This window comes from Jaculus jaculus, chromosome 9 (assembly GCF_020740685.1).
Source record: "Jaculus jaculus isolate mJacJac1 chromosome 9, mJacJac1.mat.Y.cur, whole genome shotgun sequence".
Taxonomy (NCBI): Eukaryota; Metazoa; Chordata; class Mammalia; order Rodentia; family Dipodidae; genus Jaculus; species Jaculus jaculus.
In genome coordinates, this window is record NC_059110.1 from 81,372,613 (window position 1) to 81,399,775 (window position 27,163).

Sequence of the window (27,163 nt, forward strand, 5' to 3'; positions counted from 1 at the left end):
ATTTACCTTTCTCCCTAAGATCTCAAGGAAGGACTGGGAAGGCAGATTCTCTGACGTGAGAACAGAAAAGGGCACCTCGAAGCCCACATCAGAAATGTACTGCAGTATTGAGAGAGCCTTGGAGACACAGGCTACAGGCAGATTTTAATTGTGGGAGCTAATAAGATTCCTCAGTATCCCTCCATTCATTCAACAAGTCTTTTCCCTGGAACTTCTATTCTGGACACTGGGGACTCACAGGTGATAAAGGCAAAGTCACTGGTGTTAGTTCTCTAAGGACAGTAACAGCTAATAAAGCTTTCATTGCACAGACTAGATAGCATTAGTTAACTTAAGTCCCATGGAAGAAGTCAAGGTACTTGCAGTGAGCTGGTTAGACGCCATGGTCCTCATGGTATGGGGTGTACTTCTGGAGATGACATTGAGTTAAGAATCCAATGAGAGGAATAGAGAGATGGCTTGGAGATTAAGGTGCTTACCTGCAAAACGAAAGGACCAGGGCACAATCCCCAGGACCCATGTAAACCAGATGCACAAGGTGGCACATGCATCTGGAATTCGTTTGCAGTGGCTAGAGGCCCTAGTGCACCCATTCTCTCTCTCTCCTCCTCCTGCCCCCCCCACACACACAAACACACACTCACACACACACGTAAATAAGTATTTCAAAAAAAAATTTTTTAATCCAACACCAGGCATGGTGGGACACGCCTTTAATCCCAGCACTTGGAAGTCAGAGGCAGGAGGATCACAGTGAGTTTGAGGCCTCCCTGAGACTACATAGTGAATTCCAGGTCAGCGTGGGCTAGATGAAGACCCTACCTTGAAAGTCAAAAAAAAAAAAAAAAAAACAAATGAGAGAAAGTAACAGCTACTAGTAACATTAACTATTAAGCCACTATTCACAGCAGGTGCAAAGGACCTGGGCAGGAACACGTTTAGAATATTCCAGGAGCAAAGAGGTCTCTGGGGCACAAGAGGGACTGCGGGAAGTGAGTGGAAAAATGGCAGGAATAAGGTCGTTGGCTTACCACTCACATCTAGTGAATGCAAGGGAGGCCCATGAAGAGCTCTCTACAGGAGAAAGGCCTAGTTTCCTTTTAATTTTTCAAACTCCTGAATATGGAAGACTAGAAACAAAGACACCAAACAGGACTGTAAAAAATGGTATCTCAAGCCTAGTGTAGTGGTTCACATCCATCACCCCAGCACTCAAGAGGCTGAGGCAGGAGGATGAAGAGGTCAGGCCAACATGAGCTAGAACGAGGCCCTATCTCAAAAGAGAAAAGAAAAAAGTCGTTTAAGACAAATCAAATAAGCTCATATATGCCTCAGAGTCTGCCTCTAAACTCCAAAGTGCCCCCTTAAACTCCAAGATGCCCCTTAAAATCCAAGATCTGACTTCTCAGAAGCTCAGAGAGGCTGATGATGAGAGAATGGCTAAAGGGGAGATGTCTGTGCTTTAAAACAAGGACAGCCAACTAAGCCAGAGGCATTCAAACATCAGAGGAGAGGGAGTCAGCCACCTCCTGTGACAAGAACAAGACACCATCTGTTCTGGAACCAGGGAGCCTATCAGCTCCCGCCCTGTGCCCCGTCCAGCTCTAGGGCTGTGGGACTGCAAGGCCAGGACCCATGGACACCACACAGGCTCAGACCTCAGCCAGCCAGCTCGCAGGGCCATTTCCAACAGCAACACATTCAAAGCCTAGTTATAAAGCAATCAATCCACAGCTGCAGAGCTCACAAAACACCAGACACCCTCCAAGCACAGTATTGAAAAATAATGGAAGAAGCTGATCAGGGTGGCACACGCCTTTAATCCCAGCACTCAGGAGGCAGAGCCAGGAGGATCACTGTGAGTTCAAGGTCACCCTGAGACTACGGAGTGAATTCCAGGTCAGCCTGAGTTAGAGCAAGACCCTACCTTAAAACTCCAAAAAAAAAAAAGAAAGAAAGAAAAAGAAAAAGAAAGAAAGAAAGAGAGATTAGATGGGGAAAAGAGTTGGAGGAGGTGCACACCCATCATAATCTTATGAATTCTGGCTCAGAAAAACTCTTGAAAATTTTTATGACAATGAGGAAATTTGAACACTTTTTTTGTTTGTTTGTGTGTTTGTTGAGGTAGTGTCTCGCTCTAGCACAGGCTGACCTGGAATTCACTCTATAGTCTCAGGCTGGCCTCGAACTCACGATGATTCTCCTACCTCTGCCTCCCAAGTGCTGGGATTAAAGGTGGGCACCACCACACCCGGCTCTTTTTGTTTTGTTTTGTTTTTTGTTTTTGAGGCAGGGTCTCACTCTAGCCCAAAATGACCTAGAATTCATTATGTAGTCTCAGGGTGGCCTGGAACTCACAGGGTCCTTCTACCTCAGTCTCCCATGGTATGCCACCATGCTGGGCACCACTTACAATATTTCTTATGATATTAAGAAATTAATTTGATACAGTAAGATAATGTTTTTTCAAAGAGTTCTTATCTTTGAAGTACAAACTGAAGCCTGGGCTAAAAGTAAGACCCTGTCTCAAATTTTAAAATGAAATGGGGGCTAGAGAGATGGCTTAGCAGTTAAGATGTTTGCCTGCAAAGCCAAAGGATGGATCCCAGTTCAGTTCTCCAGTACCCACGTAAGCCAGATGCACAAGAGAGCACATACATCTGGAGTTCTTATTCAGTGGCTTGAGGACCTGGTGCACCCATTCTCTCCCCTCCCCCCAACTTTTCTCCCTCAAATAAATAAATAAAATATATTAAAATGAAAATGGAAGAATAAAATTATCTAATTCTTAGATTTATTTAAAAATAATCTCATGGAGGCTAGAGAGAGATGGCTTAGCAGTTGAACACTTGCCTATAAAGCCTAAGGACCTTGGTTCAAGGCTCAATTCCCCAGGACCCAGGTAAGCCAGATGCACAAGGTGGCACATGCATCTGGAGTTAGTTTGCAGTGGCTGGAGGCCCTGGCACACCACACCCATTCTCTATCTATCTGCCTCTTTCTCGCTCTCTCTCTGTTTGTCACTCTCAAATAAAAATAATTTAAAAATAATAATAATCTCATGGAGCCAGTCATGGTGGCACATGCCTTTAATCCCAGCACTCAGGAGGCAGAGGTAGGAGGATCACCATGAATTCCAGGCCACCCTGAGACTACATAGTAAAATCCAGGCTAGTCATGAGTTGATTGATAATGGCTGAGACCAGTACTGTGTTAGACCAATCTCTGTACTTCTGTGCACACCTGAGACACACTGTAATTTAAAAAAAAATCCTTGCAAGGCTGGAGTGTAGCTCAGTGGTAGGGTTCTTAACTAGCATGCACAAAGCTCTAGGCTTGATGCTTAGCATCCCCCCTCCAAAAGCCTCTTTTTGTAAAAACTAAGGCTTTTACTGATAACTCTCACAGGAATAGCCCTGGACATAATACAACATGGAGAGGGAGACCATTCAGGAAGTCCTCAGTCTTCCCACCCCACGCTGCCAGCAAGCACTTGCTGAATGAGAGAATCCTATTTTCCTCCCTAGAATCCCCACAATAGGGATGGTCCTAAAATAAAATTTAAAAAAAAAAAAAACAAGAAGTGAATTTTTCATTTATGCTAACTGCCTTCTGGTATGGAACGTCACAATCAAGGCCACACGGACTTTTACCGATGTGCCATTTCCACCCCAATAAGAGACAACTCTCCACCACCCAGCATTGTTTTTTAGTATGAGGAAGGAATGAACCCACAGCTTTGTGCCTGCTAAGCAAGGGTTCTACCACTGAGCTATAGCCCCAAGCCTTCTTTTCACTTTGTTTTAAATTGTGAGACACGGTCACACTAAGTTACCTGGGCTGCCCTTGAACTCATTGTACCCAGGCAGTCCTTAAACTTGCCACACCTGTCCCTATGAAGAAATGTGTTGGACCTTACCTCCATCTACCTGATCTAAAAAAAAGCAAGGCTGGAGAGGTGGCTCAGAAGTTAAGGCACTTGCCTGCAAAGCCTAATCACCTGGGTTCAACTCCCCAGTACCCACATAAAGGCAGGTGCACAAAGTGGTGCATGTATCTGGAGTTCGTTTTCCATGGCTGGAGGCCCTGGTGCTGCATCCATTCTCTCTCTTTTTCTCTCTATATCTTCTCTCTGTGTCTGAGTAAAAATAAGTAAAATATTTTTAAGATTTTTTTTTTTTAATGCAGACTCTTCTCTAGCAACGCCTGTTAAAGGAAATCTCCATGCTGTGGTTTCTCGGAGCACCTGTCTCGGGGAAGATGGGCTTTGTTCCGGTGCTCAGCTCCCTGCCCCTCACACACAGCGGTGCCTTGTCAGAACCCTCTATGACAGCAACCCTGCAGATGGCCAGAAAGGGGCAGAACCTGCAGTCTGCACAACTCCAGCAGAGAACCATCAAGGGTGTTGAGCATCAGGCACATTTCTCCAACAGGTAAACTGAGGCTGGATCATCTCATACAACTCTCAGGACCTACTACCAAGGGAGTATGTGAGACTTCTGGTCCCTAGCCCATGTAGGACACCTCTCATGACCATGGTCCCTGGCACAGCCACCCTCACATACAGTATTTCCAAATGGCTCAGAAAGAACACAAGGATATCCCTGTCAGCCACACCATGACCATTTCAGTCCTGACAGCAAAGAGCCAGAGTGTTCTCTGCACACGCCTGTCAATTAGAGGTGCTGGGAAGATCGATGGATGGATCCAGCTTTCTGGAAGGACGATGAGCCTGAGTCTGGGCTGACCCCATGAGGAGAGGGGGAGGAAGAAAGAAGTGAACACTGCGGAGCTTGGAGAAGGCTTAGGAGGGGGTGGCAGCTGCGTCCTGCTCCAGACCCCCTGGGGCCAGCCGGCGCCCACAGAGCAAGGGTCAATAGCGTGTGCCACACTGAGTCCAGACACTTAAAAACACAGAAACTCTAGATTATAACAAGAGAAACAAAGGTCACTCCACACCAAGATGAGGGCAGTCCTTCTCTGGAGGCGGAGGAGGGATATAAATTAAGCCCATGGCCAAAGACATCAGCATGGCTACAGTAACAGAATGGAATGAGGCCAGGGATTAAAGGGGCCATAACTGTCTGTCTGCTATGCAGAAAACAGCCCAGTTTATCAAAAAAGGATAGGCTGCCACAGGACACCCTGACCCCAGCCAAGTCATCTTTCAGAGGACCTGCACCTTTCAGGTGCATCTTTACCCATGTTCTGGACTTGGACCTCACATACCCTTTGTGTGTATACTAAAACTGAGGTGTGAAGAGTTGAAATCATTATCACCACCTCATAGTCAATGAATGAGGCGGGGCTAAAGTGCTACTCCCCGTGCAGGAGCTTTTCCTCACCACCACACATTCCGCCCTCAGGTCAGGAATCTGATACACCTCCCATTTGTTTTACTTATATATTTTTGTTTTCAGTACTAGAAATAGAACCCATGGCCTCACTTATATGTGACCTCACTAGGTTACCTAGATTGGTCTTGTTCTCACTGTATAACTCATGCAGCCTTGAACTTGTGATCCTCTGGCGTCAACCTCCTGAGTAGCTAGAATTACAGGCCTCTACTACCAGGCCCAGCTACATCTTCAACTCTATCAAGCACGTTTTTCTTTTCATTCTCCAAAGCAAGCTTGCCTTCTAATGTGGAAGGGTTGGTAGGAAGCAGCCCAGAGCAATTCAGAGGGGGATTCTGAGTCCTGTGGTGTCAGAACAGCCCAGAAACCCACTATAGATTAGATACTAACGGGAGAGACAAGGAATTCCAGGCAGGAAATCAAAGTCCAGGGGCAAATTTAGTCCAGACCTGGAGCACTGGGCCCCTTTTCCTACTGGATCCAGATGTTCCAACATCAGCCATTCCTAGACCACCAGCAGGATTTCTGCCACATTAACTAACATTTGCACTTCTGTTACATCTATTTTTTTTCTTCTTTCTTTCTTTCTTTGTTGTGTTTCTTGGGGGTTTTTTGTTTGTTTGTTTTTCAAGGTAGGGTCTCACTCTAGCTCAGAGAAACTTGAAATTCACTATGTAGTCTCAGGGTGGCCTCAAATTCATGGTGATCTTTCTACCTCTGTCTCCCAAGTGCTGGAATTAAAGGCGTGCACCACCACACCTGGCTTTGACTATTTCTTTTAAATGGACTCATTCTTGTAAGTGCACACATTTAATTAAGTGATGCCTTATAGTATGGTCATAAATGGAAAAGTCAGTTCCACTGGCTGTAACTAGAAGGAAGTAAAAAAAAAAAAAAAGTCTGGAACAAAATGGTCTCCCTTTCAGGCAGGACCACTTCCCACCTAAAGAACTTGAGCCAGTCCTGTTCTCCCTTTGTGACAAAGGAAGGTTAGTGAGATAAAAGGGGTGCTGAGGCCATGCTAGCACCAACCTGAAACTTTCCCCTTAGAGGACTCCTAAGGGATGGAAGCGAACTGAAAAGGGAAGAACTTTCCCACCAGGTGACTCAACAGTTATTTCATGCTCAGCACCTTAATCATCTCCCTGGAATCTCAGCCTATGCTGTAGGAACATCTTAGTAGTTTAGATTCTGAGACCTGGGCACAAGGAGGATGGGAAACAGCCTCTCCCCAACAAAATTTAAAAAAAAAAAAAAGAGCAAATCACACCAGGTTCTCAAAGCCCAACGCCCCCCTTCAGTGGCTGCCGGTCACCACTAAGGTGTTTCTGACTTGTTGTGCCTTCATCTCACGCGGAGTGCAGCACTACCCACTCCAAAACTCTGGAAATCTCGGTCCAACAGGGCCCCTGGCAGTAGGCTCCCATTCCCTCAGTAGCTGGGACTCCAGCAGAAGACTGTGCCAACAACCTTAAGAGACAGCTCACTGGGGTCTGGTGGGTGTCAAGCCTACCGCCAGAGGCTGGAGCCCTAGAAGTTGTCCCAGAATCTCCTTCCCCCAACCCCACACCTCTCCTGTCACAAATGACCAGTGTCCGTGAAATAGCCCAAGAAAACGACCTACAACGCCCAGGAACAAACAGGACAGCAATCTCAAGGAAAGATGAAGAGTCAAAGCGGAGATGCTCAAAAACAGCAACGGAGGTGGGGCGGAGACTAGACCACCTCCAAACTTGGTCCTTGCCTCCGGGCACGAGCGCACCGCACGCGGAGCTCGGCCAGACCGGCACCTCGCGGGCTTAGCCAAGTTGCAGAAAAACAAATGGCAACACGGGCGAACGGAGCCGCTCGCTCGGGCTTTGCCAGGGACTGTGCTCTGTGCTGCAGGCTTCGGGATGGTGCCGCGATCCGCAAAAGCAAAGTCTGGAGGAGAAGGACTTGATGCCCCCCTCGGTCAGGGATGAAACCGGATGGGGTGTCCCTGCCCAGGCACCTCCGACTCCGCCAGTGTCCAGTGCCGGGGGCCATGCTCCCAACTTGCTCCCCACCGACGGCGCCTGCAAAAACGGCTTCCCCACACCCCCCCCCCCCGCCCACCCCATCCCACAGGAAGTCCGACCAAAAGAAAACTGGAATTGCGAGCGAGAGAAGGGCAGGAGAGCGGGCGCCGCCAGCTTTACCTTTTCTCTTTATTCTGTTTTCGAGATTTGTGCAGGAGTCCGATGAGCACCACGGCGGCGCGGATCCCCGCCTTTCGGCAGTGCATCCTCCCGGCCGGCTGGGACATGGCGAGGCCGCCGGCGGTGCCCGGCCGCGCCCGCGCCCTCGCCCTCGCCCGCCGCGCGTCCCCGCCGCCCCGGCTCCGCGCTGCCCGCGCCCCGGCTGCCGCCGCCGCCTTCTCTCATGGGCCCCGCCCCGCCTAGGTGCGCCCGGGGGTCAGGTGACCGGGCGCTCGCTTCCAGGCGACCTTCAGCGTCTCCTAGGGGCCCGCGGGGCCCGACGTCGGCTCCCGGGCCGCGGGCATCGCCGAGGCTCGCTCGGGGCGCAGCCGGCCCCGCGGCTCCCGTGGCTCCCTGACTCCAGCTCAGACGCACCGCCCGCGCCGCGATCCCGCCCCGGCCCCGCCTGCCCCGCCCCGGCCACGGGCTTCCCGGCCGCTCGCTCGAGCCCCGGGGGTTCCGCAACCCCACCGGCCGGCCCCGGGCTCCCTTCCCTGGCAGAGGCGGCTGGCGCGCGCTCCGGCCGGCCCGCCGGGATACTTCGATGCTGTCTCTGGCTTTGAAGCCGGGAGGGGGGGAAAAGTGCACGGAGAGGAAACGCGTCCCAGCCGAAGCGCCTTCGCACGAGCGGCCACCGCCGAGGCCTCCCCGCCCCAGGGTCCAGCCTCGGGCGGTCATCTGGAGGGAGTGGGGGGGGCGACGCTATCCGAGGGGGGCGTTCCTACCGAGTGGGAAGCCGCCTCCCCCTTCCCCACCCCGAGTCCGTGAGCTACCGGGACCGGCCGCGTGCAGCTCCGGTTAATATTTGCTTTCCTGGCTTGGGGAGTCCACGCTACGACCGGGCCAATGATCAACTTCGCCGCCACGCGCCTCCGCCGGGAGAACCAGGCAAAACGCCCGCACCCACGGCGCGCGACCCTCCCAACCCCGGCACACAGCGGGCCAGCTCCGTCTCGCAAGGACGCAAGGTCATGACAGCTTCTAGGGAAGGGGGCCTGATAGTGCCCGTCCTCCTATATGAGTTCCACTCCCTACCATCACCACTACGTCCGTTTGCTGCCCAGCCTCCCAACCCCCTCTGGCCCCTGAAGCATAACGAACCGTTTTGCCCCCTAAGGAAAAGGAATCTGGCAGGGGGGCTGGAGGGAATTAAAACAAGCCAATTAGTCCATCTTTGGAAACAGTCCTGTTGGGGCCAAGAGGTCCCTGAGGCAATTTGCCTTCTTTTTTCTACAGCCTGATGTTCAAGCAAACAAAAAAAAAAAAAAACTAATAACCAGGCATAGAAAAGGACTCAGGAGCGGGAAGGGGGCCTGAAATGAATTCCAGAGCCCCGAGGCTTCAGCCCTGTCTTTTCAGAGATAGCTTCTGGCTGCCACTGAGCTGGGGTGGAGAAAAGCTGCCCCCAAAGTGGTTCCAAAATGCACCTGATCTATTTTTGAAGCATCCATTAGCAATGGCCTTAGGCTCTCCTGGGCTGCCTAGCTGGTGGGGGATCACAGACATCGCCATGGACATCTATTTATAACCAGATTGGAATGACCCAGGCCCCACCCCTGGAATGGGTAGCTAGGCAGGCTACAAAGACCACACCAAGAGTCACTTCAGAATCCACCTAGGAAGGCAGTATTCTCAGTGGAGAAGTGGGGTGGAAAGGGCCCCAGCACTGGGGGCCCAGGACCTCGGAGCCGCCAGTATCACTCAGCACCTCCAGGTAAGCTGATAGACAGCTCCAGCTCAATGGCCAGAGAGTGGCTGGCAGGCTCCAGAAGTAGCCTTGCAGGCTACAAGCATAGGCCAGTACGGGGTGTGTTTTACACACACCCACAAGGCAGAATGCAGAGAGAAAGTTGGTCTCCCCCTGCAGCTGTTGCAAGTAGGTAGCTCCCACCCATCCTTAGTGCCAAGAGCTAATTCTGGTCAAATGCACAGCAGGCTGCTAGTGAGGCATTGAGACTAAATCTCTCCACCAAGCAAGTTCCTTTATTCGTTCTTGTGTTGGGGTTCCAGACCCTTTGAGTTTCTCCAAAGAAGGAAGCAGGAGGATCCCCAATATGGGTGGAGGCTCACCACCTGCATCTCCCTGCCAACCTGATCCTCTACACCCTAAGAGGTAGATGGTTCCTAAGGGAGAGCCCTCGGTTCTACCCAACAGCCAAGCCCTGTCACAGGATCCCTCTGCTGAACACCCATGCCCCATCAAGGAAAGACAAAGAAACCAATGGCAGAGGACCTCATGCCATCTCTGCCAGCTCTACTACCATTGATTGAACACGATACATGCCACTTCGTGAAAGACAGTAAGTAGCATGAGAGAGAAATGGAAGACTCTATCTTTGACCAGAACGAACAAGCCATCTTCAATAGCTAACACACACCTTTACTGCAATTGATATCACATCCAATTAGCATGCAAAGTGTGGCTCAGCCAATGGGTCCCTAAAGTAAGCCATTCCCATGCCACCTTCACAATTTTTAGTCTTAATGGCATACTGCTCAATTATTTACTTGTTCATTTGCTTCCACTAAATCAACTGGCAGTTTTACTTAACATCAAAAGAAAACATTATTAAGACCCCAAATGAAAAGCTATAATCATTTGTGATCAATACAATGGAAACAAGTACAGATTTACTAACAACTACTTCCCCTGATGTGGCACCTTCCTGAAGAAAACTGGGAGTGTGAGGTGTCAGCCAGACATTTGCACCAAACTAAGACATGGTCCCTGAAGAAATCAGTGTGAAAGAGATCTGAAAAGGGAACATTTTTTACATCAGCTGCTCCGAGGTGTTCTCAGGCATGTCCACGGCAAGCAGGAACGGCGCACATTCAGTCCCCAGGAAAGGAGGTCATTGAGGACAGGGCAGAGGAGGCTCCCGAAGCCCAGCACAGCCCGTCGTTACCCCAGCAGCATCCTCACTCACAGTCCCTGAGCCCATAGTCCCTGAAAACAAAGTGCCAGGCAGCTAGCATCCTGGATCTCTGTCCCAAGGCAGGGGAAACCCCAAGGTTTGTGGGGCCTGGGTGGGAGTACAGTGGGCTGGACAAGCAAATTAATCATGAACAGAGAGGCTGACAGCTGCACAGCCTCTCCTGAGGGGCTAGTGGGTTGAGACGGACAGACACGCATGCATGATCCTGAAGAAAAGGGTTTTCTGTGCCTGGGAATGTACTTCTGAGACATCGGTGCGCAAGCAGGAATCAGCCCTTGCGGTCAGCGCCCCAGGTCTCAGCAGCGGCCCAGGCTCCCTCCCTGCCCCACCCGCCTTGGACTCGGGTGCAGCTTCTTGGCTAGGACTGAGGAGTGGGGGGAGGGCACAAGGGGCAGCCCAAATGTCCCTCCTCCAAGGGCAGTGTCGCCAGAATCTCCTGGATCATGCGACCTTTGGACAACGTAAGAGTTATAACTGTACAACTACAAACAGGACGGCACCTCCACTCTCCCCTACACGCAAGCCCTGGGACATCGCTCCAAAGCCTCTCCCACCTCACGCTTCCGCTGGAACGGACTGACTTCCTTCTTGGCAGGGTCACCGGCGACCCCTGCTGGACCGCAGCACAACTGCATCTCCGGGAGACTCCAGAAAAAGAGGGAGAGGAAGACAGAGGGTGGGGAGAGGGAAAGACTGAGAAGGTCATTTGAGGTGGGAGGCAGTTTCCATTTTGAAAAGAGAGAGAGACTCAGGAAGAAACTCTGCCAGCACACTAACTCTCCTCCCAGCTTCACAGCCCCTCGCAGAGCTGGCGACCCACCCCACAGCGACAGCCCCAAGACTGGGCTGGGAAGGACTCAAAATCAGGCCTTACCAACCAACCACAGCTCAGCCTGACTGTGCAGGGGCCCTGAGGGCAAACCGACTGGGGTTTTGGAAACAGGTCTCAGACACGAGCGGCATTTCCGAACTACACGGAAAGAAACCACGCAGAGGAAACCCACAGAGCCCACTTCAGGGTGGCATCCAGCCCGAGCACATTCCTGGGTGCCCAGAGTCAGGAGAAAGCCTGGAAGGTGTAATTTCCATCAGAACTCCAGATTTCCTGCTCAAGTGGGGGGGGGGGGGTTTAGGAGGGAGAAAAGCATTCTTAAAATATTACTTGGCTTACTGAAGATATTTCAACTTTTTTTCTCTCTTTTTGGTTCATTTATGGATTTTTGCTGAGCTGTATGACTGATTTTTCCCACTGTGGAAACATCTGAATGGACTCTTCCGAGTACCAAATTCCTGATGAACATGAAGCTGTTCTTTGGGGGACGACTTTTGGGGAAGGGGGTCCAAAGAGACTACCCAAGGATCATTCCAGAAAACCATGAACTGAAGTGGTCAAGTAGCATCACACCCCTGGGCCCCATCTCATTGGTCACAAACCTCCCAGCAAAGCCACTCCAAGCAGTTTCCAGGGCTGAGTGGCAAGTGGGAAGGGAAGCTGTCTCTCCATAATATTAGTAACACTGCTTAGCAACATCATCCTTCAAAGCAGGAGCCGGCAGACTCTCCAAAACCCTATTCTGCCTGTCTCTACAAGAACAGAGTGGATTCTTAGACATGTATTATTTATATGCTATTTCACATGCCCAGTGACAGTCTGTGCCTCAATTGTCTAGGGAGTGACAAATAGCATTTATGTGGGATGCTTTGAGTAGCGAGACTTGGTGTTTGCTTGCTTGCGTTATTGCAATGATCCTGGCTAGCAATTTTTTAAAAGTATCTTACACATGATTGTCCTTTCAAAAGGCAGGTTTAGTACAACCTTTTCATGGGGACTCAAAACCATTATCAAGCCAGGCGTGGTAGCACATGCCTTTAATCCCAGCACTTGAGAGGCTAAGGTAGGAGGACAGCTGTGAGTTCGAGGCCATCCTGAGACTTCATAGTGAACTCCAGGTCAGCCTGGGCTAGAGTGATAACTCTACCTTGAAACCCCCCCAAAATTAAGAAGATCAAACTTTCTGGTCCCCACTTCCCCTACTCTACTTGGACTGACTGAGGCCTTCATGACTCAACAGTGAAAACCATACCCCCACTGAGGAGGGCTCCAAGAGTAACAGGAGCTGGGGTGAGTTATAATATATATAAAATAATTTTTAATCAACTTTCTGTAATGAAGTAAACAGGTAAGAACTGACAGGCCATTGAGGAGAGAGGCTCCTTCTTAGTCCCCAACAACTGTCGAAAGAAGACACTACAATGAGAAAATAAACGCACACACCCTGTAGACAAAAGTAGAACCCTACCTCCGATTTTACTAGTTGCTTGTCTCAGGCAAAGAAATAAGGACTTGGATCCAGTATGGTGGTGCACGCCTTTAATCCCAGCACTCAGAAGGCAAAGCTAAGAGGATCACCATGAGTTCAAGGCCAGCCTGGGACTACAGAGTGAGTTCCAGGTCAGCCTGAGCTAGAGTGAGACCTTACTTTGAAAATAATAAAAAGGTGGGCAAGAAAGGATTTGGGCTGAACTCCTCAGTCTCTTCATCTGTAAATGTCTGGAATACCCTCAGGAAGCTAACCAATGCTGTAATAATACTGCCATCCCCCTGGGATTACAGCAAGGGTAGAACACATTAAGGCTTGTATATAAAATATACAAGATATATATGTATGTATTATAATATATAAATATATAAAGCAGGGACTGGAGAGATAGCTCAGTGGTTAAGGTGGTTGCCTGCAAAGCCTAACAATCCAGTTCAATTCCCCAGTATCCAAATAAAGACAGATGCACGAAGTGGAACACACACCTTGAGTTCATCTGCAGTAGCTGGAGGCCCTGGTGCACCCATTCTCATTCTTCCTCTCTCCCTCTCTCTCTCTCTCTCTGTTTGCAAATAAATAAATAAAATGTTTTTTTAAATGTGTAGGTCTAGGAGTGGTGGCATGTGCCTTTAATCCCAGCACTTGGGAGGCAGAGGTAGGAAGATCACCATGAGTTTGAGGCCACCCTGAGACTACAGAGTGAATTCCAGGTCAGCCTGTGCTAGAGCGAGACCCTACTTCAAAAAGCCAAAAAAGTGGGGGGGGGGGCAAAAAAGAAATGTGTAAAGCAGTTTTATTCCAAGTGACCAAAGTCTGAGAGTAGCCCACATGTTAATCAACTAACTGAGGTATATCCACTCAGTGGAATAATACTCAGCAGCAAAAAGGAATATCCATTTGTGCATGTGGGTTTAAAACCATTATGCTAAGTGAAAAGAAGGTTTCCACTTAAAAAAATATTTTATTTATTATTTACCTACAAGCAGAGGTAGAGAGAATGAGAACAGGTCTCCTTGCCACAGCTAACAGAACTCCAGACACATGCACCACTTTGTGCATTTGGTTTCACATGGGCACTGGGCAATCGAACCCAGGCTGCCAGGCTTTGCCTTTGATCACGGAGCCACCGGTCTTGCCCATAAGTCTGTTTGTTTATTTATTTGCTTATTTATTTTGGTTTTTTGAGGTTGGGTCTCGTTCTAGTTCAGGCTGACCTGGAATTCACTGTGTAGTCTCATGGTGATCCTCCTACCTCTGCCTCCCAAGTGCTGGGATTAAAGACGTGTGCCACTCTGATCGGTGGTAGAGGAAAGGGTGGGGATAGGTAGAGAACTCTGAGCTCTTACCACTGAGCTACAACCCAGCCCGATGTTTCCTTTTATAATTGCTTGTTTTTGTTTGCGAGGCAGGGTCTCACCATAGCCCAGGCTCACCTGGAACTTACTCTGTAGCCCCAGGCTGGCCTTGGCCTCACAGCAATTCCTACTTTCCTCAGTCTTCCTAAGTGCTGAGATTAAAGGCATATGCCACATTCCCAGTTTTTATAATTACTTGTGTATTCATGGGAAATGTTTATATTCATTTATAGTATTAATATGACAACCTCTAAAAACTAATTTAAAATTTAAGTTGCTATAAGAAAAATATTTAGCAGACAAAATTCCCAAGAGGTGTATAGATACTTGTGTCAGCTACTTTTCTCCCCTTCTCTCTCCTCTACCACCTGGCCACATTAACCTTGGGAGTCTGAAACTGCCCCATGGTATGGTAACTGAGCATACTGTGTTTAGAGAAAGGAAGGTCATTTCCCCCCAACCCACACCACCCAAAGCCTCTCCCTCACAGAGCAGTCTCTCCCGACTCCCTGGCCCACCCTTACTTTCTTTTTGCCTCTCCTGCAACAGGAGCATGCATCCTCCCCTTCTCTCTCTCCCCCCCCCTTTCTCCCCCCACCCATCCTCTCTCCCTGTTACAATAAAGCCTTAGATCCAAGAAGTTTTCTGTCTTGGTCCTCCATTGTGAACCCTGAAATCTAACAGCAAGGTTCTGGGTTCAATCTCTAGTTCTGGTTTAGGTTTTTTATTTTTATTATTATTATTATTATTTTATACAGGGTCTCACGATGTTATCCAGGCTAGCCTGGAACTCACTATATAGCACAGGCTGTCCTCACATTTGTGGCAATTCTCCTAACTCTGCCTCTTGAGTCCAAGGGTTACAGGTTTGTGGCACCATGCCTGGCTGATCCCTTGCTGCTTTGATGAGGATTGTGCATGGTAGCTTTCTTCTGGAGCACAGTGCAAAATACAGAAGAACTGTAAAGTGTGGGCCTCAGTTAGTAACAGTGGTTCAGTGATGGCAGTAAACATACACATGTAAGATGAAGGGGAAGCTGGACTGCAGGGGTACAGTGAATGGTCTTAGTTTTTCTGTAAATCTAGAACTAAGTATACTAAAATAGTAAATGGAGTGGAAATTTGACAATGTTATTACATTCTAGCTAACTAAATACCATTGCTGGGGCTGAAAATATTGGCTCAAGGGTTAAGATGCTTGTGGGCAGACCCTAATGACCCAAGTTCAATTCCCCAGTACCCAGGAGGAGCCAAATGCACAAAGTGGTACATGTATCTGGAATCCCTTTGCATAGGCTGGAGGCCCTGGCATGCCCATTCTCTATGTGTCTCTCTTCTATCTCTCTCTACTCACAAAGAAATAAGTATTTGTTAATATACATATTTATATATTAAATATTTATTAAATACCATTGCCTGGTCAAGGTTTAAACCTGAGAGGGCGCTTTACTAAGAAGGGAGATTAAAGCTGGGCATGGTGGCACTCAGGAGGCAGAGGTAGTTGGATCGCCATGAGTTTGAGGCCACCCTGAGACTACATAGTGAATTCCAGGTCAGCCTGGGCTAGAATGAGACCCTACCTCAAAAAAAGGGGGGGTTGGGATTAAGACCTATGTGGCAGTACAGGCCTGTAATCCTGCTACTTGAGAGGTTGGGGCTAGAGAGCAGGTTCAGTGGTTAAAAGAGCTTAATTGCAAAGCCTGTCAGCTCAGCCATCAATGTAAAGCCAAATGGGTGTTTCTTTGCAGTGGTAAGAGACCTTGATGCAAACACACACACACACACACACACACACACACACACACACACACACTCTTAAAAAGAAAGAAAGGTCACAGCCAATCTGGGCAATTTAGTGAGAATGTGTCTCAAAATTTAAAAAAAAAATTAATTAAGGTTGAAAAAAGGGAAATGAGCCATTGTTTGGGAGGTGTTAAAAAGATATATTAGCACCTCACTGTGCCTGCCCCTGAAGGCTGAAGCTATTAATAGCTTTCTCTCTGGTCATCAGTGGTGCTGCATTGTGGGGACACCTAAGGCCACCTCTCCAATTTTCAAGTTGCTGCACCAACTACCCCCACCTTCTTCCCTTCCTCCTCCATAGCTCAGAGAGTGAGCAAAGGGCCAAGACATCTCGCTCCTCCCCTCCCCTCCCCTCCCCCGCTGTGGGACACTACACTGTCCTATGCCACGGTCACCTGTGCATAGACCTCCCCACACATCCAAGGGGTCCACAGCCCAGCACAGATCTCCACCCCAACTGCACAGGGACAATAACAAAGGCAGGCCCTGCTTGGCCTACAAGTCACCTTGCATAGCCGCAAGAGCACCCCTGGTCAACATCTCACACAGCTAAGCCTTCCCCCACATTCCACCACAGCTCCCCTGTCTGTAAGCAAAAAAGCTCATCACGGCGCCTGCTGCAGCTGCTGCAGAAACTACAAGGTCCTCCTGCCCAGGACCACACAGCTCCTGCAGAGCAGAGCCCAGCCCAGACACTGACTACCACAGAATCAAAACATAAGATGGGGCTGGAGAGATGGCTTAGTGGCTAAGGCACTTGCCTGCAAAGCCTAGGGACCCAGGTTCAATTCCCCAGTACCCACATAAGATGCACAAGGTGGTGCATGCATCTGGAGTTCATTTGCAGTGGCTAGGGTCCCTGGCACACCCATTCGCTCCCTCCTTGCCCCTTCAAATCTTTCAAATAAATAAATATTTTCTTAAATTTTGTTTATTTATTTGACAGAGGAACAGAGAAAAATAGGCAGGTAAGAGAGAATGGGAGCACCAGGGCCTCTAGTCTGCAAAGGAACTCCAAATGCATGTCACTTTGTGCATCTGGCTTGTGTGGGTCCTGGGGAATTCAACCTGGGTCCTTTGGCTTTGCAGGCAAGCACCTTAACTGCTAAGCCATCTCTCCAGCCTTAGATAAATAACTTTTAATTTTTATTTATTTATTTATTTGACAGAGGAAAAGGAAGAGAGAAAGAATGGGCACACCAGAGCCTCCAGCCACTGCAAACAAACTTGTGCATCTGGCTAACATGGGTCCTGTGGAATGGAACCTGGGTCCTTTGGCTTTGCAAGGAAATGCCTTAACCATTAAGCCATTGCGGGGCTCCTTCCCGCTCAGGTAGTGCCGAGGGAAGGACCAGGCCTGCTGGTTCCTCCCTAGGGGTTGAGGGGATGATGAGCGTCGGACGACTCAGAAACCTCTCCTGGCCACCGGAGAAACACCACACTGAGTCGGGAGTCTTTTCCATGCAGGAACTCACAGAAACAACTCGCTTTATTACTCTGAGCAGTTGCCTATATCATGTTGGGGATTTTAGGATGGGGGAAGAGGTAAGGGCCAATAGTAAACTTTAACTATTGAAATGGTAATTACAATTGCCACGTGGAGGTAGCAGGCCAGAAGCCATTAGGCGTCTTGCTGAGTCCTAGCTGGCCAGAGACAGGTCGCCAAACTTTAGCTAGGCCCAGGAAGTTCCACTAGGCCTCACGCCTGGGCCTTTCAGGGCCCAACAAGCCATGCTATTTTTAATATTTATTAATTTTAAGACAGAGAGAAAGATACACACAGAGAGAAAATGGGAGTGCCAGGGCTTCTAGCCCCTGCAAACCAACTCTAGATGCATGTGCCCCTTGGTGCATCTGGCTTATATGGGTACTGGAGAATTGAACCTGAGTCCTTTGGCTTTGCAGACAGGTGCCTTAACTGCTAAATCATCTCTCCAGCCCCAACTAAATAAATCTATATATAAATATATATATATATATTTTTTAATGACTATGATAAGGGCCCCAGGAGGCAAGGAGCTGATCTGTTGTCACCAGGAGGTGAACATTCTGCTTTTTTTTGCCTGCTCAGAACCTGGGTTCTGGCTGACTTCAAGGGCACCCTGATATGTGTGTGTGTGTGTGTGTGTGTGTGTGTGTGTGTGTTTGATTGGTTAATTGGTTTTTCGACTAGCTCTATCACAGGCTGATCTGGAATTCACTATGTAGTCTCAGGGTGGCCTTGAACTCACAGTGATCCTCCTACTTCTGCTTCCCAGGCGCTGGGATTAAAGGCCTGTGCCACCATGTTTGGCTTTCAGACTATGTGTTTGAGGTAAGGTAGTCCCTCTCTCAGTCTGCCCAGTTCTGCAGTGGGACACAGTATAGGCCTGGCCAACCTATGCATTCTATTCAATGGGCCGCTGTGATTGCTGTAGGTATAGGCATGAAACCTAGTTGGCCCAAAATAAAGTGAAACACCAAATTGTTACTGGCACCATAAGAAGTTTAATAAAAAATCTAGTAAGGGTTCCAAAGTGGCAGACTGGACCCGTGGGAAGGTAACATGAAAGGGGAAATGCTGGCCAGGAAAGTAGAGCCAAGAGGTAGAGAGACAGATGGTCTCCTGGTTATGGCCCACCTGGATCCAGCCATTCCCGAAGCCAAATTTCTTCAACTTAACAATTACAGGAGTTGACATTTTCTTGGGTTTAATTTTTCCTTCTGAAATCTTTTTTCCTTGAGCCAGTATGGGTTGGGTTTTAGATACTAGGAACCCAGTTAACATAACAGACCTCTACCTAATAGGAAGGATGTCCATCAGAGAGTAAACGGCAGCTTGAGACAGGAAAAAGGCCACACCCTTGCTCAGTGAGATGAGGGTCGCCACAAGGGAACCAGTGGGAAGGTCACTCAGGAAGAGCCCCCAGAGTTACTTCCCCAGCATCAGACAAAGCCAGATGCAGCAACAAAAGCCCAGACAGGCTCAGAGTCAGACCACAAGGTCCTCTCGGTACAGCCCAAGGCAGTGGTAATACAAATCTATCCCCACAGACAAAAGTTTCTCCAACAGGTATGGTGATACACACCTGTAATCCAAACACTCAGGAGACTGAGGCAGGAGGATCATGAGTTCAAGGCCAGCCTGGGCTATGTAGTGAGACCCTTGCCCCACAAAACAGGTTTTCCCCTTCTATAAATGACATTATCTGGGGGAGACACCTGCTGAAGTACGGTGTGATAGGTCGTGGTGTCTGCAACTTCCTCTGTCTTGCTGTCACTCCACAGGTAAATGGAATGTGCAGAGCAGACATCTATGGCAAAATGAGAAACACTGTGAAGCTAGGTGAACAGTGTTCAACGTACTATTTGAATTTTTGTACAAGTCAGTAATTTTGGATTTGTTTTTTATTCTGTTTAGTTTTTGAGGCAGAGTTTCACCCTAGTCCAGGCTGATCTGGAACACAACCTATGGCCCAGGCTGGCCTCGAACTCACACTGATCCTCCTATCTCTGCTTCCTGAGTGCTAGGATTAAAGAAAGGCACGAGTCACCATGTCTGGCTCATGTTAGTAGTTTTAAAAACAAAAATGGGGAGTTGGAGAAATGGTTTAGTGGTTACAGCGCTTGCCTAAGGACCCAGGTTCAACTCCCTAGTACCCACATAAGCCTGTACAAGGTAGTACATGTGTCTGGAGTTTGTTTGCAATGGCTGGAGGTCCTGGCATGCCCATCCTCTCTCTTTATCTTTCTCCCTCTCTCTCAAATAAATAAAAATTAAAATTAAAAAATAAATATTTGTTAAAAACAAAAATGGTTTTAAAAAGTTCATCAAAAATAAATTTAAAAAAAGTTCATCAGGTCAGCCTAGGCTAGAGCAGGAACCTATCTCAAAAAAAACAATTAGGGCTGGAGAGATGGCTTAGCGGTTAAGTGCTTGCCTGTGAAGCCTAAGGACCCCGGTTCAAGGCTCGGTTCCCCAGGTCCCACGTTAGCCAGATGCACAAGGGGGCGCACGCATCTGGAGTTTGTTTGCAGTGGCTGGAAGCCCTGGCGCGCCCATTCTCTCTCTCTCCCTCTATCTGTCTTTCTCTCTATGTCTGTCACTCTCAAATAAATAAATAAAAAATGAACAAAAAAAATAAAAAAAAAACAATTAATCAACAAAGATTTTGCACTGCAAAGGACACAGTGAAAAAAGCAAAGAGGCAACCTACAGAATGGGAAAAAATCTTCGCCAGCTATATATCTGATAGAGGATTAATATCTAGGATATACAAAGAACTCAAAACGTTAAATAATAAGGAATCAAACAAGCCAATCAAAAAATGGGCTATGGAGCTAAATAGAGCATTCTCAAAGGAAGAAATACGAATGGCATATAGCATCTAAAAAAATGTTCTACGTCACTAGTCATCAGGGAAATGCAGATTAAAACTACATTGAGATTCCATCTCACTCCTGTCAGATTGGCTACCATCATGAAAACAAATGATCATAAATGTTGGCAGGAATGTGGAAAAAGAGGAACCCTTCTACACTGCTGGTGGGAATGCAATCTGGTCCAGCCATTGTGGAAATCAGTGTGGAGGTTCCTAAAACAGCTAAAGATTGATCTACTATATGGCCAGCTATAGCACTCCTAGGCATATATCCTAAGGACTCATCTCATTTCCTTAGAAGTACATGCTCAACCATGTTTATTGCTGCTCAATTTATAATAGCTGGGAAATGGAACCAGCCTAGCTGTCCCTCAACTGATGAGTGGATAATGAAGATGTGGCACATTTATACAATGGAGTTCTGCTCAGCGGTAAAGAAAAGTAAAGTTATGAAATTTGCAGAAAAATGGATGGATCTGGAAAGGATTATACTAAGTCAGATAACCCAGGCCCAGAAAGCCAAGCGCCACATGTTCTCCCTCATATGTGGATCCTAGCTACAGATGATTGGGCTTCTGCATGAGAAGGAAAATACTTATTAGCAGAGGCCAGTAAGTTAAAAAGGAGATATAAAGGGAAGAGAAAGGAAGGGAGGAGGGTACTTAATAGGTTGGTATTGTATATATGTAACTACAGTGATCGAGATGGGGAGGTAATATGATGGAGAATGGAATTTCAAAGGGGAGAGTGCGTGGCGGGGAGAATATTACCATGGGATATTTTTTATAATCATGGAAAATGTTAATAAAATTGTGAAAAAAGAAACAATTAATCAGAGGGCTAGAGAGATAGCTCAGTGGTTAAAGGAGCTTGTTTGCAAAGCCTAATGGCTTAGGTTCTATTCCCCAGCAGCCACATAAAACCAGATGCAAAGAGTGGCACATATGCCTGGAATCTGCACTGGCAAGAGGCCCTGGCATATATCCAAACTTCATCTCTCTTTCTCTCTTTTTCTCTCCTTGCAAATAATAAAAATATTTTTATAAAAAAGAAAAGAGGGCTGGAGGGCTGGAGAGATGGATTAGTGGTTAAGGCATTTGCCTGCAAAGCCAAAGGACCTCAGTTTGATTCCCCAGGACCCACGTAAGCCAGATGCACAAGGTGGTGCATGTGCCTGGAGTTCACGTGAAGTGGCTGGAAGCCCTGGGAGCCCATTCTCTCTGTCTCTCTCTCATAAATAAATAAATACTAAAAAGGAAAAAGAAAAGGAAAGAAAAGCCGGGCGTGGTGGCGCATGCCTTTAATCCCAGCACTTGGAAGGCAGAAGTAGGAGGATCACTGTGAGTCCGAGGCCACCCTAAGACTACATAGTGATTTCCAAGTCAGCCTGAGCTAGAGTGAGACCCTACCTTGAAAAAAAAAAAAAAAAAAAGGAAGAACAAAAAGAAAAGAACAAGCTGTGATCCCAACACTCAGGAGGTGAGACAGAAGGGCCATATGTTTGAGGAAAAATTACATAGCAAGACCACATCTCATGAAGCCAAAAGTAAAGGAGATTATCTTTGACTATGGCTGTCCTTACATCTGCCCATGCAGGGCTAGGGAGATGGCTCAGTGAGTACTTGCCACACAAGGACCTAAGTTTGGATCCCCAGAACCCATGGAAGGCCTGACACAGCAGCATGCATGTGGAATCCCAGCACTCCTACAGTAAGGTGGGTGTTGGAGACGGGAGATCCCTTAGAGGTCTGCAGGCCAGCTGGTTTATCATTGCCACAGCCTTAAACAAGACCCTGCCTTAAACAGGTGGGAAGGCAAAGACCAAAACCCAAGACTGTCCTCTGACTTCTACATGCACTTACACACACACAGAGAGAGAGAGAGGGAGAAAGACACACACTGACACACACATACTGAATTTTAACATTATTAAATGTTTTCATTTTTTGCTTATTTATTTATGAGAGAGAGAAAAAAAATGGGCATGCCAGGGCCTAAACAAACTCCAGACGCATGCACCACCATGTGCACCTGGCTTATGTGGGTTCTAGGGAGTCGACCTGGGTCCTTAGACCTCATAGGCAAGTACCTTACCACTAAGCAATCTCTCCAGCCTACTTAATATTTTATTTATTATTTATTTGCAAGCTGAGAAAGAAATGGATGTTCCAGAGTCTTCTACCACTATAACAACTCCAGATGCATATACCACTCTATGCATCTGGCTCTACGGGGAGACTAGAGAATCAAACCCAGGCCATCAGGCCTTACAAGCCAATGCCTTAACTGCTGAGCAATCTCTCCAGCCCCCAGAGTTGTTGTGGTTTTTTTAATCTGCATATCCATATGTATTCCTATACAAGACCACACAAGTGCATGTGTGCAAACACGCAGTCTGCAAGGGCACACAGAGAGCACTGGGCCAGGACGTGGCAGAACCAGCTTCCAGTCCAGATCTGTCTCCTCACGATCAGATCCTCACTTCCCTGATCTATCTTCCCAGCCACACAATGCAGGCCAAAGCCTCTGCAAGCATGCGCACATGCTGCATATGGGTCTGGTGGATGGATAGGAAAGAGGTTAAGAACTAATGGTTCTTGGGGCTAGAGAGATGGCTCCATGGTTTGCACTTGCTTGCAAAGCCTGAAGACAGGAGTTCATTCCCCAGTGCCCATGTAAAGCCAGATGCACAAAGTGGCACATGCTTCTGGAGTGTGTTGACAGTGGCAGGAGGCCCTGGCATGCCCATACTCTTCTCATTTCTCTCACTCTCTCTCTCGCCTCTTTGGCATACATACAAATACACACACACACACACACACACACACACACACACACACACACTCACTCAGGCTGCATTCTCTCCAACTCTCCCAAGGGAGAGAAGAACAATCATCAATGGGCGATGGGCAGCTGCACAAAACAACACCCAGAGCCAGCTTCCCACTCAGGAGAGAACACTACGCCTCTTCCTCGTGGTCTCTGGTACTCTACACAGTCAGAGAGACTTCTCTAGCAAAGAACTATAAAAATGAGCCAGGCGTGGTGGCACACGCCTTTAATCCCAGCACTCAGGAAGCAGAGGTAGGAGAATTGCCATGAGTTTGAGGCCACCCTGCAACTACATAGTGAATTCCAGGTCAGCCTGGACTAAAAGGAGACCCTACCTCGAAAAAAAAAAAAAAAACTATAAAAATGATCCCTGAAATATAGTCAAATATTATGTTTTTTAAAAGGGCTGGAGAGATGGCTCAGAGGTTAAGGCGCTTGCCTGTGAAGCCTCACAACCTGAGTTTGAGGCCCCAGTACCCATGTAAAGCCAGATGCACAAAGTGGTGCATACATCTGGAATCCATTTACAGCAGCTAGAGGCCTTAGTGCACCCACTCTCTCTGTCTCTCTTCTATCTCTCTCTCTATCTATCTCTATCTCTCTCTGTTTGCAAATAAGTACAAATATTTAAAAATAAGTAAATAAAAATATTGAAGAACTGAGGCTAGGCGTGGTGATGCGCGTCTTTAATCTCAGCACTCAGGAGGCAGAGGCAAGATGATGGCTATGAGTTCAAGACCACCCTGAGACTACATAGTTAATTATAGGTCAGCCTGGGCTAGAGCAAAACCCTACCTTGGAAAACCAAAAAGAAACAGGAAAAAAATTAAAGAACTGAGGGCTCTTAAGGTCGTTTCTCAGGAGGTAGTTACAGGTGACAAAGCTGTGTCCAAAGTCAACCCTCTTCTTATCCAACTACCTCATTCTAAGACTGACAAGGACCCAGTTCAGTTCTTGGAATCTGACCTTGAGTTTGAGATGGACAGGCAACACCCCTGAGCCAGCATGGTGAGAACTGACCACCCGGGTTCAATCAGCAGAGGAAACAGACCTGCACTTCACGCTTTGGCTTCCCAGAGGTCCGCAGGGCAGAACATGTGTCTTCAGAACTGGGATAGGACAAAAAGACAATGACATCCCCTCTGAACTTGGCTGGGGAGTCAGTGCATCGGCTCCACAGCCCATTCTCCAGCTACTTCTGATCCATAAGGCTTTTTGGCCACTTGGGACCTCTTAGCCAGAGACCAGGCTGCAAAGACTCCAGAGACCTGAGAGGAGAAGCACTTCAGAGGCCACCTGACTCTCAGAGGAGCAGGCAGACACATGTGGGCCATCATAGCAGTTCAAGAGTTCAAAGTAAGGAATGGGTGATCTCAAGGAAGAAACAGAGCATAGCACCCAACATGTAATACAATGCACCCCGTTACTGTCGGTGGGAGCCAAGTCTGCAAGGTATGTATAGTAGGTACTCATCTTTTCTATTTATTTGAGAGACAGAGGGGAGAGAGAGAGAGAGAGAATGGGCATGCCAGGGCCTCCAACCACTGAAAACAAATTTCAGACATATGTGCCACCTTGTGCACCTAGCTTACATGGGTCCTGGGGAATCAAACTTGGGTCCTTTGGCTTTGCAGGCAAGCGCCTTAACTGCTAAGCCATTTCTCCAGCCCCTTTTCTTTCTTTCTTTCTTTCTTTCTTTTGCGGGGGGTGAGGTAGGGTCTCACTCTAGCCCAGGCTGGCCTGTAAGTCACTATGGAGTCTCAGGGTGGCCTCGAACTCACAGCGATCCTCCTACCTCTGCCTTCCAAGTACTTGGATTAAAGGCGTGTGCCACCACAACCACCTTCTTTCTTTTAAAAAAAAATTTTTTTTTCATATATATTTGCAAGGAGAAAAAAGGAGAGAGAGAGAGGGGGGTGTGCCAGGAGAGAAAAAGAGAGAGAGAGAGGAGGGTGTGCCCGCAGAGTCAGTAGTCCTGAGCTCCCTATTTGTTCCCCATTTCCCAGCTCCCTGCCCCAGTACCCCTGCTGCAGGCATGGGGTGGCCTAGACCCTGTATGTGTGCCAGAGCAGGCCTTTGGCTCCCAGCTCCCTGACTTGCCAGCTCCTAGTTCCCCAACTCCCAGTTCCCCAGGTCAGAGGGTGTGCACAAGTGGAGTGAGTAGGCAGCTCCCCACACCCCTGTTAAATTTGCAACCTCCACAACCTGGGCATCTGAGATTATAACCCCTCCCACTCCAATCCCATTCAGAATGAAAACAGAACATTCACTGAGATCCTACAAGGACAAATACGTGTTACTTGCTTCTTCCTTAATAAAATAAGACTTTTACCCTGAGATGGGCCGACCTCAACACACACACACACACACACACACACAATGCAAGTCAAAAAGCTGAGAGATCTCCACCAAGGATGCCTAGTCCCACAATGGAAGCCTCCAATGAAAACATAGAGGAAACAGAAATTGAATTCAAAAATGAGAACACAATAAGCTATGTGACCCTGAGCAAATTGCTGAACTTGAAGAAAACCATCAAAAAAACAATCACAAACTGGGCATGGTGGCACACATCTTTAATCCCAGCACTCTGTCTCCAGTAATAGTGACATCCATGGGCATTGTGGTAGTTTGAATGTAGAGACTTATGGATCCAAATTAAAATTAGTTTTCATTAAAATTGAGTTTGCAGGGTATGGAGAAATGGCTTAGTGATTAAGGTACTTGCCTGTGAAGCCTAAGGACCCAGGTTCGATTCCCCCATACCCATGTAAGCCAGATGTACAAGGTGGCGCATGCATCTGGAGTTTGTTTGCAGTGACTAGAGGCCCTGGTGTGACCATTCTCTCTCTCTCTAATAAATAATAATTTTTTTAAAAAATTGAGTTTTGGGCCAGAGGAATGGCTCAGCAGTTAAGGTGCTTGCCTGCAAAGCCAAAGGACCCAGATCCCACGTTAACCAGATGCACAAGGGAGCATGCACATTTGGAGTTCATTTGCAGTGGCTGGAGGCCCTGGTGGCACCTTTTCTCTCTCTCTCTCCCCCTGCTTTCTCTGTCAAGTAAATAAATAAAACTAATTTTTTTCATTGAGTTTACAGCTTCATCCCATAGCAGGTGAACTTCTGCTACAGGGCTGTGCCACTGGGGCCAGATCTGAATTCCATCCAAAAAGTATGTAGGGAGGTGTGAGCTCACCTCTTTTTTGTTTGTTTTATTTAGATGTGTGTGTGTTGTGTAGGCTTTGCAATCAAGTGCCTTTGACCCCTGAGCTATCGCCCTAAGCCCCCTTTGTTGCTTTTTGGGGTTTTGTTGTTGTTCTTATTGCTTGTTTTTTTTTTATTTTTTTGTGTTTATTTTTATTTATTTATTTATTTGAGAGCAACAGAGAGAGAAAGAGGCAGAGAGAGAGAGAGAGAGAAGATGGGTGCACCAAGGCTTCCAGCCACTGCAAACGAACTCCAGACACATGCGACCGCTTGTGCATCTGGCTAACATGGGTCCTGGGGAATTGAGCCTCGAACCGGGGTCCTTAGGCTTCACAGGCAAGCGTTTAACCACTAAGCCATCTCTCCAGCCCTTGTTTTTGTTTTTTGAGGGAGGGTCTGACTCTAGCTCAGGCTGACCTGGAATTCACTATGTAGTTTCAGGGTGCCCTCAAACTCATGGTGATCCTTCTATATCTGCCTTGCAAGTACTGGGGTTAAAGTCATGCATCATAATGCCCGGGGTTGTTGTTGTTGTTGTTGTTGTTGAGGCACAGTCTTTGTATGCAGTTCTGGTTGGCTTGGTATTTGATATGTAGCCCAAGCTGGCCTTCAACTCATAGCCACCCTGCTGTCTCAGTCTCCAAGTGTTTAGATTACAGATATCTATCCTCTGACAAGCCTGTTTAATAAATATGTTATTTATTTATTTATTTATTTATTTATTTATTTATTTGAGAGAGAGAGAGAGAGAGGCAGATAAAGAGAAAGAGA

At 47.7% G+C, this 27,163-nt stretch overlaps 1 protein-coding gene and 1 non-coding gene across 7 annotated transcripts in view; both read right to left on the minus strand.

The window, feature by feature from the left end:
• Positions 1–27,163, minus strand: part of Rap1gap2 (RAP1 GTPase activating protein 2) — a 277,672-nt gene that overhangs the window by 183,479 nt on the left and 67,030 nt on the right. For 4 of the 6 annotated variants that reach the window (XM_045158299.1, XM_045158301.1, XM_045158298.1 and 1 more), the window contains exon 1: positions 7,538–7,648. The exons of the other annotated variants lie outside the window; for them this stretch is intronic. In XM_045158299.1, coding sequence (XP_045014234.1) covers positions 7,538–7,644 — 107 coding nt within the window. In that variant the 5' untranslated portion in view covers positions 7,645–7,648. Of the gene's footprint in view, positions 1–7,537; positions 7,649–27,163 lie in introns of those variants that run through there. 6 annotated transcript variants of the gene reach the window in all.
• Positions 23,195–23,404, minus strand: LOC123463671. The gene has a single exon (XR_006639070.1). It is a non-coding gene; the product is annotated as a small nucleolar RNA U3 (small nucleolar RNA).